The sequence below is a fragment of the Macrotis lagotis genome, chromosome 7 (assembly GCF_037893015.1).
Source record: "Macrotis lagotis isolate mMagLag1 chromosome 7, bilby.v1.9.chrom.fasta, whole genome shotgun sequence".
NCBI classification, from domain to species: Eukaryota; Metazoa; Chordata; class Mammalia; order Peramelemorphia; family Peramelidae; genus Macrotis; species Macrotis lagotis.
Window position 1 is genome coordinate 156,463,386 of NC_133664.1, and position 14,007 is coordinate 156,477,392.

General features: G+C 35.6%; 1 protein-coding gene across 1 annotated transcript in view; it reads left to right on the top strand.

Annotated features, from left to right (window-relative positions):
* Positions 1-14,007, top strand: part of SLC26A5 (solute carrier family 26 member 5) — a 48,495-nt gene that overhangs the window by 19,646 nt on the left and 14,842 nt on the right. Inside the window, exons 6-12 of the mRNA XM_074195295.1 lie at positions 1,618-1,770; positions 4,397-4,479; positions 6,592-6,739; positions 7,952-8,065; positions 8,824-8,901; positions 9,135-9,230; positions 10,750-10,856. Of these exons, the coding sequence (XP_074051396.1) occupies positions 1,618-1,770; positions 4,397-4,479; positions 6,592-6,739; positions 7,952-8,065; positions 8,824-8,901; positions 9,135-9,230; positions 10,750-10,856 (779 nt within the window). The remainder of the gene's footprint in view (positions 1-1,617; positions 1,771-4,396; positions 4,480-6,591; positions 6,740-7,951; positions 8,066-8,823; positions 8,902-9,134; positions 9,231-10,749; positions 10,857-14,007) is intronic.

Sequence of the window (14,007 nt, forward strand, 5' to 3'; positions counted from 1 at the left end):
GGCCTGGTTATGAGACCCCAGTGGCCCTTGGCAATTCAGACAAGGAAAACCACTTCATTCTGGCTGTTTTGCCCTTCAAGCTATGAATCTCAACAGAAAGGGGTAAGGGTATTAGAAGCTGAGATCCAGTTTAAATTAGGTTACTTTACAAGGTAAAATCTCTTGTGGGGTGCCCCAGCCCAATCTAATCAAGAGTAAATATATTAAGAGTAAGCATGTAAATACTACTGAAATTCTGACATGATAGGATCATTTAGGTAGTGTCAAGTAACATTTGGTATTAACAATTTTCTGTCATTATATTGACAGGTATATTAACAATTTCTATAACTGCTAGTCAGTAGCTGAAGGTCATGCTGATGTTGGGTGGGTGGCACAATGGATAGGGTGCTGGATCTTAGTCTTCCCAAGTTCAAATCTGGCCTCAGATACTTACTACCTGTGTGACCCTGGGAAGGTCTCACTTAACCCTGTTTGCCTCAGTTTTCTCATCTATAAAATGAGCTGGAAAAGAAAATGCAAAACCATTCTAGTACTTCTACCAAGAAAACCTCAAACAGGGTCATGGAGAATCAAACACAACTGAACTACAAAAGATTGATGTTTAATAAATCTCTGCTCAAGGACTCACTAACTTATAACCATAAATTTCCCATCTTTTTAAATGAAAAATTGATTTATATAATAGTCTTTGTACTCTGACCCCCTTATTATAGAAATTTTTTATGAACATTTTTCCCCAAGTTGTTTCCATTTTCATCCTAATTGTATTTATTTTGTCCATGCAGGAGCCTTTCATTTCTACGTATATCCCCTGTTTTTTAATATTAGAGGACAACTCATTTTCCACTGCCTCTGAGAATACTTTACTACTTAAGTGTTCTATTGTTTTTCTGAGCAATATATTAAACAGCTTTCTAAGATAAACTAGACATTTTAAAGAACCTTTCCAACAATACAATGTGATGATTCTGGGATTTGGGGGGTGTTAATCACTAGGTAGATTGTACCATGAGGAACATTTTTTCACATTATAAAAAATTTCTAACAATTAGAACTGTCTACATATTGAATTGCTCATCCTGAGGTATGGAGCTTTCTGCAACTGAAAGACCTCAAACATAAGCTAAATTGATAAATCAAGCATGTGCTTGATAATATTTAATATTTGGAACTCAGAGGGGGGTGGGGAGTATGCACAGTACATTTTAAGTGTTTATTAACATTTTCTCCACCACTTTATTCAGACAACAGAACAAAAAAAGCAAACCCTAATTTGTGGCATTTGCTGCTTTCTGAGATATAAATGCTCACACTGAAAATTTAACATAGGCTTCTCAAAAATCAATTTGAGCTGACTGCATGATACCCCTCCCAAGGGTATTGTAAAAGAGATGCCAAACTAGAAAGTTGTCCTGAATGCACTCCAGTTCATCCATCTAAACATAAAGTTTTATGATTCTATATGTTAGTCTTGGGATAGTCTTCTTTCTGAGAATTAATATTGACATGTTTCAGTTTATATTTATGAATTATTTCAGTGGCAGAATTTATGGCTATTGTATCAATAATCTTATGTGGACTTTTTCTTGATGCTAAACATTAAATGTCTTACAGAGTACTCTTGCTGTGATAGCAAATGTCAAAAAACTCAACATATGTTCCCTTGTCGTTGGATTGATGTGTTTTGCTTTGCTACTGGGAGGCAAGGAATTTAATGAAAGATTTAAAAATAAATTGCCTGCACCTATTCCTTTAGAGATTGTCGCAGTAAGTCAATTTTGGGGTACTTTTCTTTACAAAAAAAAATTTTTAATGATATCTTTTGTTTTTATATTGCCTAAATTTCCCCTTCTGTCCATCCTGTTCCCTCTTAAAGAGCCATGCCTTTTAACAAAGAAATTTTAAAAGGAAATGAAGAGGGAAAAAATCAGCAAAATCTATGAAAAGACCAAAAAAACTGCATCATACGTAATGTTCCATACCTATAAAACTATCACATCCTCAAAGGAGTAGGAGGAATTGTTCTCTTTTATTGTTTCTTTGGGGTCAGCCTTGTTTTTTGTACTTTTGCAACATAACTTTTTTTCATTTCATGGTGTTTGTATTATTGTGATCATTTTGTATTTTGTTTCTCAAATTCTGATTATTTTATTTTGTATAGTCAGGTAAGTTTCCCTGTTTCTCTTTATTCATCATATTTGTCATTTCTTATAGAAAAGTAATATCCCATTATAATCAAAAATCAAGATTTATTTAACCCAGGGATGTCCAACCTTACTTTTAAAAAGTTTTTATTGAAATAATAGACAGTATACTTTGATTTGCCATTTTAGTGAGAGCTCTGCCATAGCTCTACTTTGTTTACTAAAGCATTTTGGACAGCCCTGATTAACCATTATCTAATCTATGGACATCTGCTTTCTTTCCACAAATTTGCTACCACAAAAATGTTGCTATAAATGTTTTGGTGTTTATTGAACCTTTATTTTTAACAATGATATCCTTAAAGTATATGCCTGGCAGTGGAAAACTGGATATAGAAATTCTAACTACTTTATTTTTAAAATTCCATATTGCCTTCCAGAAGGTTTGTATAATCCTTTAAAGTACACCTTCTACACTGATTATTTTTATCTTTTATCATCTTTACCAAATTTCTGGGTGTGTTTTTAATAGATGTTTTATATTAGTGATTTGGAACATTCTTTTGTATGTGTATATTAATAGTTTGCAGTCTTTTGGAAACTATTTGTTCATATCCTTTGATCACTTATTTATTGGAGTCCTAAATATCTTGAATACCAAACCCTTATCTAAGAAATCTGATGCAAAATTGTTTGCGGGGGGGTTCCCATTCAATTAAATATTTTGGTTTGTTTTTATATTAAAAAATCATTTTCTGATATATCCCCTCACCATGTTGAACCCTCTCTTGTAGCATAGAAAAATGCTTAAACAAAATCAACTGACTACAGAGACTTTATGTGATAGCATATGTAATAATCTGTGCTTCTAATATAGGAAGAGTAAAGATATGTTTCATGATCTTTTCCCTGAAATTAGATTAGTCATTGAAATTATCAGAATTCAGCTTCCTTTTGCTGCTATTTTGATTTACATTCTTGTCACCATTGCTTTCTGGGTTATATTGACTTCATTCTAAATCTTTTCATATGTGTCAGCAAGTTATTTTTAAAGAAATGTTCATATATAATGCATTTCACTTCATTGTCCTGCATTCTTATTTAAAATTTTGCAGAGACCACAAAATATCAATGTCAATATTGATGTGGGATGTGCTTTCAATGTTGACTATTTTTCTTTTATTTTCTGCCTTATCCCTCAACTTCTACCAATTCTATGTAAAAACAATCATGAAAAATACAGGTGTGAATTGGTATTAGAACAAGACTTATGCAAAACAGTGCCTACAGAATTCCATTTCCAATGCTGCCTCTGTGGCAAGAGGTGGAGAGAAGATGAGTATAATGTGGTATAATAGGCTAATGTGAAAACTTCTTATTAGAAGTTTATTCCTCTTATTAGAGGAATGTAACTTATTAGAAGTTACATTCCTCTTTCCCCTCTATCCTTTTCCCTAATAACTAATGTTAAGTGGGACATGGAATTCAAGGAACAGTAGCACTGAAGAATTCATTCTTACCACATTCTGGTGAGAGTGAACCCTCATCCTTTGCTACAGTTCACTAATTTTCATTTCACATGCTACCTTGATTCTGAAAAAGAACTGACTCAGGGAGTATATTCTATTTTTGTTTATATCTGTGAGGTTTATATATGTCTTTTCCCCTGATTAAAAGAAACCATCTCAAAAGCAGAGACTGTTGGGATTTTTTGTTTCTTAGTTTATTTACTTTGTATCTTCAGTTGCTAGGTCCTCCTGACTCCAGGGCCAGTATTCTATCCATTGCACCTATATAGGCATTTTTAATCAATTATGCTTGCTTCTCTTCACTTGATTTCTTTATGAATTGATTGGTTTAATGGACTCCATAGTCATATACCATAATATACAGAATTAAAAACAAAGGCTTCTGGGGCAGCTAGGTAAAAAGAGTATTGGTCCTAGAGTCAGGAGAGCAGAAGTTCAAATATGACCTCAGACACTTAATAATTACCTAGCTGTGCAACCTTGGGCAAGTCACTTAACCCCACTGCCTGTAAAAACAACAACAAAAAAAAAAAGGCTACTGTCTTATGTAAAAACAGTAAAGCAAAACTTATTTGTTTAGATTAGAAAAGTTAGAGGGTACACTGGCTTAATTATATTTACTCTTTTAAAAGTAAGTATTATGAATGAGAATAGAATTGGTTTGGGGGGAGTTCGGTATTTTTAAGTTTGAAGGTAAACTTGAATTTGTTCCATTTTTAGGTGATAATAGGAACTGGCATTTCAGCAGGATTTAATTTAGAAGAATCATACAAAGTGGATGTTGTTGGATCACTCCCTCTGGGGTAGGGAATATAAATTTTTATTTTGAACAGGAATGAGCAGTGAAAGTATTGTTAATATAGGGGCGGCTAGGTGGCATAGTGGATAAAGCACCGGCCTTGGAGTCAGTAGTACCTGGGTTCAAATTCAGTCTCAGACACTTAATAATTACCTAGCTGTGTGGCCTTGGGCAAGTCACTTAACCCCATTTGCCTTGCAAAAACCTAAAAAAACAAAAAAAAAGAAAGTATTGTTAATATAGTCTTTTGCCTACTAGTATATTCTTACATTACAGTTACAAATCATTTCTTTCCTATATTTTATATAGTTTGGTTTGAATGTAATGCATTTTCACTTAAGGGAAAATTTTAGAACTTGTTCTGATCATTTTGTGGTTTTGTCACATAATTTTTATTTAATTCCCTTAAATAATGTATTAACTTGGGGCGGCTAGGTGGCGCAGCGGATAAAGCACCAACCCTGGAGTCAGGAGTACCTGGGTTCAAATCCGGTCTCAGACACTTAATAATTACCTAGCTGTGTGGCCTTGGGCAAGCCACTTAACCCCCTTTGCCTTGCAAAAACCTAAAAAAATAATGTATTAACTTTTTTCTAACACTTTTCTATACATTTATTATCATATTTCTTCCTCACTTAATACACATAGAACTCTTTATTCTCTTGTATCTTTTTTTTCTTCTGAGAAAAAAAAAATCTCTGAAATACAGAGCAGTACATTTTCTTTGCTATTAAATCCCTGTGGTCCTTTAGTATCCGGTAATCTCATTCATTCCTTGCTCTTTGATGCCATACAAGTATACCCTGAGGTCTATGGGATATAGAAATGATGTTTTTTTATATGCATTCTTACCCATGGTCAGAGTCCCCAAATCTATGACTACAATGATCTTAATATCCCTGACACAGTCACATTTGAGAGAAAGACTCATGAAATGTTGGCAAGGATTCAGCTGTCACTGACTTAATGGCAGTCATCATCTATTCTTTAGTGTCCTGAGTTCCCAAAATCTTATACAACTTGACACAAAAGACTTCTCCAGAGATCTATACATCACCAAAAAAAAAAAAAAAAAAACACAAACACAGACACTCAGGAAAAGTCAAAAAGGGGCAACAAATCCCTCAATGCCTTCCAACAAGCTCTTAGTGCTCTAACACAGAGACTCATCCAACTCTTTTCGTTCTTCACAATCATTTCTACAATTACATTATAATAACCCAACTTCCTTGGAGCCAGGGAATTGAAAAGAGGGTGATGTCCTTCTTAGGCCCCTAGTTAACTCACACATATCAAATGTCCAGTTGTTGAAACTTTCATTTTCTACCATGAGTCAGGAGACAGTATGTTATCTACTATAGAATGATGCAAACCACTAAATTAGTATTTCTAATAGAACTGGGTTTTGCATAGAACGAACTCCTTTTCATATCAGTAAGGAATATTCTTTTTGCAAAACTAGATTTAATTGTATATCAAGTTGAAGTTTTCATTTATGTGACATGAAAATATTCATGGATCTGTCAATCATATCTTAACTGGTTTCCAGTTTAATATAAGCTTTGAACATAGTCTAATGGAGTCTAAAAGACTCCCAAACTCTGAATTGAGTTTTCAGAGTTTCTTACATGTTCGTTAGTTACATCATCAAGAATATAATTGATATTTTAAAGATTCAAAACTAAAGATAAACATTTACATTTCAAAGATAAACTTGTAAAATGTATAGCAAACAAGTGAAGGGGAAAGAGGTTTACATACTGAAGACAACAGAAGAGAAAAATTTATACCAGGTTCATTTATAAATTGATTAACAAACACTAGGAAATATGTTCTAGATTTACAACTTATGAAATGTTCTTCATGAGAACAGAAATTTAACAAAACTTTTATTCCTAACCAGTTAATCACTTGTGTTAAATTCCACACTAAAAAAAAAAAGACTTCAAAAGGTTAAATGATCTTCTTTAACAATAAAATGAACATGGTGGAGCCAACAGAATAGAAATTGTAAAATTCAAAAGAAATTAGAACCCTTATGAATAGCCCTCCTCTCTGTTCAAAGGATTTACTCCCATGTTATCACATTCATGATAAAGTAAATTTCCCCTTTCAGGTTATTAGCTCCAGCTACCCCAGATTCTAGCCTCTTCCATCTTGTCTATGTTGATGCAATTGCCATTGCAATTGTAGGATTTTCAGTGACCATCTCAATGGCCAAAATCTTCGCAGTTAAACATGGCTACCAGGTTGATGGGAATCAGGTAAAATTATAGCATTTCTATAAAATTGTTCACAAAAATGCAAAGAGATGTTTTATTGTTTTCAACTTACAAAGCTAGATTTTAAAATATTTTTATAGAAAAGCAGATTTTCTTGCTTTCATCCCATATTTAATGTTTAACAATCATCAGCACAGATTTAGGCAATAACTGGAATTTATGTTATACTTCTAACTTTAATCACATATGTGAATTACTCATTACTGATAACCTCATTTCATCAAATTTAGTTAGACACAGGTAGGGACAGCAACAGGGAAGTAGAACTACTAAACCAGAATCCATTGCATCTGATGTCCCTTTTTTAATCTTGAAAGCTTGAAAAAGATATTTGAACTACAGCAGAATTTACTCAAGGGGTCAACAGCTATCATGGACTAAATAGGCTTTCCCCAAAACCTTTTTGATCTTTACAAAAGAGTTCACACCTTATTCATATTGACTTCTGCAGTATTTGATTTTTAGCTGTTCATTCATCAGAAAAATTCTCTAGTTGTTTTTGTTGTCAACTTTTTGAGTATGCAAGAGTTGCTGTTAAGTTATTTGCTTCTTACATGAAAGGGTAATTAGGTGGTGCAGTGGATAGAGCACCAGCCCTGGAGTCAGGAGGACCTGAGTTCAAATTCAGCCTCAGACACTTAATAATTGCCTTGCTGTGTGACCCTGGGCAAGTCACTCTTAACCCCATGGCCTTAATGAAAAAAAAAGGGCAGCTACAAAGCTGGTTTTAATATGGATATTACAGTATATTATATTCTTGATGAAAAGATTCAGTTATATACAAGTTACAGCAATTAAAATATGAATTTCTAATGTAATCCTTTAAAAGGGATTCCCCTGGCAACCTAAACAACATTGCTTTGGAATATAGTCTTTGCGGAATTTTAAGTGCATGTAGTAATTTTGTGTACATTTACTAAAATAAAGATGTGTCCATTTTGCTGAGACTTTTCTGCAAGAATTTATATCATTCATGAAATGATCTCAATTTGAACTTGGGAGTTGGGGAGGGGGCAGAATAGGGCATGTGCCTTTAACACAAGAATAAAAATTCATTGCTTTTCACTCTAAGAAAGTGCTAAAAAAAACTACAGTACTTGAGCTGAGAAATAAGACAGTCATTGAATAGACTGGTCTATTTGTGTTTTTTAATTGCTGCTTAAGTTTTCTTTGTCTTGTTTTCATATGAAAAAGGAACTCATCGCCCTAGGTATATGCAATACCATTGGCTCCCTTTTCCAAACTTTCTCCATTTCGTGTTCCTTGTCTCGGAGTCTTGTTCAAGAGAGTACTGGAGGAAACACTCAGGTGTGTATGCAGATGGACTTTAGGGATATGTGATTGGGGTGGTACTTATACATTTTAACCTCTCAGTTCTCTCCTGAGCCCCAGAAAAGCAACTCTGCATACAGAGCCAATGGGTGCTCCATGGAGTTCTACATCTCTAATCAACTTTTTTTGGGGAGAAGGGATTTAGGGAATTTACAATGAATCATATAGTTCTGCAGAGGAAGGTGTAATTAGTTGAACTGAACTGAACTGAACTGCAAAAAGCTAGATCTGTAAAGAGAATCTAATTGCCCTCAACTAAATTAGATGTTTGTACAATGCTCTGATTCTAGCACCTGTGCACCCAAAATTCAGAAGTGAGAAACTTGTCATGTGCTGTGATGAAAACTTATCCCTGCAGGCAGTGACTAAGTATGGGAGGGATGTCACCTGCTCTAACACCCATCCAAACTATCCCAACCTCTCATGTGTCTCCAGGCCTGCATCGGACATCTCATGAGGATGGGCTTTCAACTTCCTGTCACCCACTTCGGGCAAGGGTATTTGAAATGGTCAGGGTATTTGAGCATTTCTATATCTGATCAGGACCCATAAGAGCAACTGAAAAAATTAGACAGGGGGAGGGGGCAATGGGGTTAGGTGATGGTTTGGGTGGCTTCTGAATCCATACTTGTTTCATATCTTTACCAGTAATGTTCAAGGTTTTCAGACAAATGAGACCCCATTTATTAGCCTGCTTATCTAGAAATCCCTTCAGTGCATTTTGTCTTATTTAGCTTGCAGGTTGCTTAGCCTCTTTATTGATTCTGTTGGTTATATTGGCCATTGGTTTTCTCTTCGAATCATTGCCCCAGGTATGTATCTTGGGTTTGACTTGGAGTTTTGTGCATGTGCAGGAAGTTTGTTGCTGGAATGCAAGCCTAGCCTTCCAAGCCTAGATTAGCTAACTGAAAAATCTCTGATCACTGTGTGAGAAGTGAGACAGAAATGGGAATGGGGCTGAGCAGCATGAGGAAAAGGGGATGATGCCAAATTCATGCACCCTGGGCATCATAAAAGGGTAATACATGATTGTGGTGTGTTTCAGGCAGTGCTATCAGCCATTGTGATTGTGAACTTGAAAGGAATGTTTATGCAGTTCTCAGATCTCCCCTTTTTCTGGAGGACCAGCAAAATAGAACTGGTAAGTGAATATAGACAGTCATCTTAAATAATATAATTTAATATTGGCATATTAAGAACATTTTAACCCAATAAAAACCTGCTCAGTATATATAAAACAGTTGGATATATACCTGAACAGACAACCAAATCCTCAAGGTGAAACTCAAAAGTAACTACTGATTCAACAATCTCAGAATAATAATAATAATTATTGAATAGAAAATACCAATACTTTCCAATCTGTAAGGCAGTGACTTAAATATCTTATGATATACACAAAACCAGTTTACTGTAATTATCTGTATTTAATTGTAAATCAAACAAAAAATTCTTATATTTTCTCCAAGTAAAATGATGTATTCCCGATTATTTTCTTCTAATTGTGGTTTCTTGACAACTTATTAACTTGAAATTTTCTCTAAAAGAATTGTTAACCAGAACCTGAACAGTCATGTCCTATGATATATGCAATCTTCCTTTGCCTTTTGAAGTGGTGTGTCCCTCAGCTAATTGCAAGCATACTTGTACTTAAATACTTCCAATATGTTCACATTAACAAGATCATAGAGCTGCAACTGAAAAAGACTTTAGAGGTCTCTAATCTAACCTCATTTTACAGTTTAAACATCTGTCATTTTGTAGTTAAGGTCCCAAGAGGCAAAGTGACTAGCCTAAGGTCGCACAGCCACACAGCTAGTAAGCATCAGAAGGAAGATCCTAACTCAGGCCTACAACTCCAGATTCTGCATTCCTTCCAATGTTCCACATTACCTCCTAAGTGCTACAAAGACTAGAATTTGGAAGAACAGCAGGAAAATTTATTTCATAAGCTGATTATTAATACAGTTATACTCAGGTTTATCTTTGAAGCATCCCAAATGCTTCCATTAACATTTTCCACAGAGCCACATCATTTGACCTTCCCCCCTACTGATGATCCCTTGAAATTGATTTATAAAATCTCTATCTCAAACTCTTAAATGAATGTTAACTCAATATATTGATGAATTTCAAATAGGATGAATTATCCTTTATAATAATAATAATCTTTTTTCACATAATCTCCCTAGAAGAGAGAATAATATTTTTAAATTACTATAAATTTGTGTGTGAATGCTCAAAAATGTTATTGCCTAACAGAAGAAAAGTATTTCATGATCCTTCTGAATCTATCTGCATGCTATTTGAAAATGCTCTCTAAAATATGTACATAAAGGTTTAGAAGAGAAACTTCTTTACCTAAAAAACACATAGGCTACACTGTTTGATGTATATCCACCCAAGATGAGAACTATTATAAAATACTAAACCATATTTTCAAATTTATAATTGTGAAAAATTTTAAATGATTGTTAAATAAATAATAAAGTTAAATAGGGAATAGTATTGTGAGATAATGAGAAAAAATAACTGAAAAAATTATGAATGTGCTATCTAGGGAGGGATGTTAATTTATTTGATCACCCTTCTATTAGTTACTTTTTTTATAATTGGTTTTTAAACACTATTTTAAACAAAGCTTTCTTGTTTTGGTTTAGATTATTTGGCTTACCACTTTTGTTTCCTCCCTGTTCCTTGGATTAGACTATGGTCTAATTACTGCAGTGATAATTGCTCTGATGACTGTTATTTACAGAACACAAAGGTGAGTTGAGTAGTGAATGTTGTAATGCTATATTTAAAGTGTGGATGTTGTAATACTATATTTAAATTTAAAACTTCGATCATCTATTGTAGTCTAAATATGGAGTGAAATTAGAGTACTTTGATTATTTTTATTCAGTTTGAACAAAAAGCGGAAGTGTGTGGAGTTATGTGTATACATACATATGTGAGCATATGTGTGTACATATGTGTGTATGTGACTGTGGATATGGAGTAAGAAGGGAAGAAAAACTAGAAAATACATGTGAGAATTCAGATCATTTCAACAAAAAGTGGAGTACCTATTATATGTAAAATACTATTGCTAAGTTTTTCAAGGAGTACAAAATAGGCAAGATACAATATCTTCCCTCAAACAGGCTGAATTGGGGTGGCTAGGTGGCACAGTGGATAGAGCACCAGTCCTGGAATCAGGAGTACCTGAATACAAATCCTACCTCAGACACTTAATAATTACCTAGCTGTGTGACCTTGGGCAAGCCACTTATAACCCCATTTGCCTTGCAAAAACCTAAAAAAAAAAAAGCATATAAATTAAATGCTACTTCCAAACACACTGAATTAATAGTAATTTGTTATCTATTAGAGGTGGTAAAACAAGTACATGTATTAACTAGAATATGAGTAATATAAATTGCTACAAGGTACTCTGGGGGCTCATATAACACAGATAATTGTGAGAAAATGAAAAAAAAGATTTATGAAAGAGATGGCTAAGTCCTATAGAATGAGTAGAATGCAAATAGAAATTAGAGGAAGACATTCCAGGCAGGCTGGAGAGAATGAGCAAATGTTTGGAATTGGTAAAGCATGGGTCACATTTGTGAAACAATGAGAAGGATAACAAAGAAGGGAGGTAAAAATGAAGCTGAAAATATAGATTAAAATAAAAATAGCAAAAGCCTTTAAAACCAGGATGAGAAATAAAATTTTGACTTTGTTAGTCAGTGATGACTAATTGAAGGTTTATTGATGTTTTACAGAAGAGGGACATGATCTAAACTGAAGTTAGGGAGGCTATCAGCTGTTAGGGAGGCTATCAGCTTTGGCTAAAAAAGATCACATAAAAGAAGGAGGGAAAGAAGGGAATGAACAGAAAAGAAAGGAAAGGAAAGGAAAGGAAAGGAAAGGAAGGAAGGAAGGAAGGAAGGAAGGAAGGAAGGAAGGAAGGAAGGAAGGAAGGAAGGAAGGAAGGAAGGAAAGAAGGAAGGAAGGAAGGAAGGAAGGAAGGGAGGGAGGGAGGGAGGGAGGGAGAGAAGAAGGAATGAGGAAAGGAAGAAGGGGATAGAGGAAGGAAGGAAAAGGAGAGGAAATAAACATTCAAATGCTTATTATTATGGTGAGTGACTTATCTCATTTGATTTCACTACCTCTGGGATGTAGATACTCCTGTTATCCCCATTTTCAGGCAAAACTAAGGAGAACTTGCCTAGGATCACTCTGTAGTGAGTTTCTGAGGCTGGATTTGAACTCAGGTCTCCCTGACTCTAGTCAAGGTGTTCTAGCCACTGCATCTCTGTAAGCATTAGAAATTTCAAGAAAAGAAAGCATACATTTAATGAGGCTTTGCTAAAGGAATGATTTTCATTAGATCATATGTCCCAATATTCAGTTTGGAAAATATGCTTATCTCTTCATACAGTAGACTTTCTCAGAAGAAACAGATACTCTTAACTAGGGTAGCTGACACAGGAATGTCATCAATAGGATGAATTCAACACATGGTAGACAGAATTTGTCAGATTAATCAGAGAAGTCAAAGATAATTTTGTTGTAAAAGCCCCAGCCTATTCCAGGAGCCAAGATAGCTACAAGAGAGGAATGTTTCTTAGAAGCTGTCTCATAAGTTTTTGAAACTAAGGACTCTAACTAAACTTTAGAGAGACAGAACCCACAGAGGGACCCAGTGAGGCAGTTCTCCTACTCAAGGTAACCTGGAAAAGAGCAGAAAGGCTCTGTTCCCCAGGGTCGGAGGGGCGGCCTGCCAGAAGGGTAGCCCGCCAGAGCAAAAGAAATTCAGCTTCCTGGAGGCAGCCCCAGGGCTCTGTGAGCCACTGCTCACAACAGCAGGGAGTCTCCTGAGCTATGCCCTGGGGGGGAGCACCAGGCACAAAGTGGGGGAACAGCGGGGGACCTCTTCCTGAGCGAGCATGTGAAGTCCAACCCTCAGGGCACACAGCTAGCAACATGGCCTTTTGGCAGCCCAGATCAGGAAACAGAAGCAGGCAGAGCCTGTAAGCAGGAGCCCCCAGGGCATGAGCCCATTGAACCTAGGGAGGGGAGTGAAGAGAAAGAGAGAGAGAGAGAGAGACTGCAGAACTCTGTCCTCTGCCCCTGGAACAGGACTCTGGGGCTCTGACCACATTCAGATCCTGATCTTAGTCTAGGTCCCCCAATAGAACAGCAGGCCAGATGGAAAAAGAGATAAGAAAACTCTTTGAGGAAAACAAATCCTTCAGACAAAGAATAGAACTCGCGGAGACTGATGAATTTACAAGAAACCAGGATTCATTACTTCAAAACCAAAAAAATGAAAAATTAGAAGAAAATGTGAAACATCTCATTGAAAAAAACAACTGATATGGGAAAACAGACTTAGGAAAGATAATTTAAAAATTATTGGAATACCTGAAAGTCATGATCAGGAAAAGAGCCTTGACATCATTTTCAAAGAATTACTACAGGAAAATTGCCCTGATATTCTACAAGCAGAGGGCAAAATCGAAATGGAGAGAATCTACCGATCCCCCTGAGAAAGAGATCCCCAAAAACCAACCCCTAGGAATATTATAGCCAAGTTCCAGAACTCCCAAGTCAAAGAGAAAATATTACAAGCAGCCAGAAGGACACAGTTCAAATACTGTGGAGCTGCAGTCAGGATCACACAGGACTTAGCAGCAACTACATTGGAAGCTCATAGGGCTTGGAATATAATATACCGGAAGGCAAAAGAGCTTAGAATGCAACCGAGAATCAACTACCCAGCAAGGCTGAATGTCCTCTTCCAGGGAAAAAGATGGACTTTCAATGAACCAGGGGAATTTCAAATATTCCTGTTGGAATGGCCAGAGCTGAACAGAAGGTTTGATCTTCAAATACAGGATTCAGGTGAAGCATAGAGATTGAAGGAG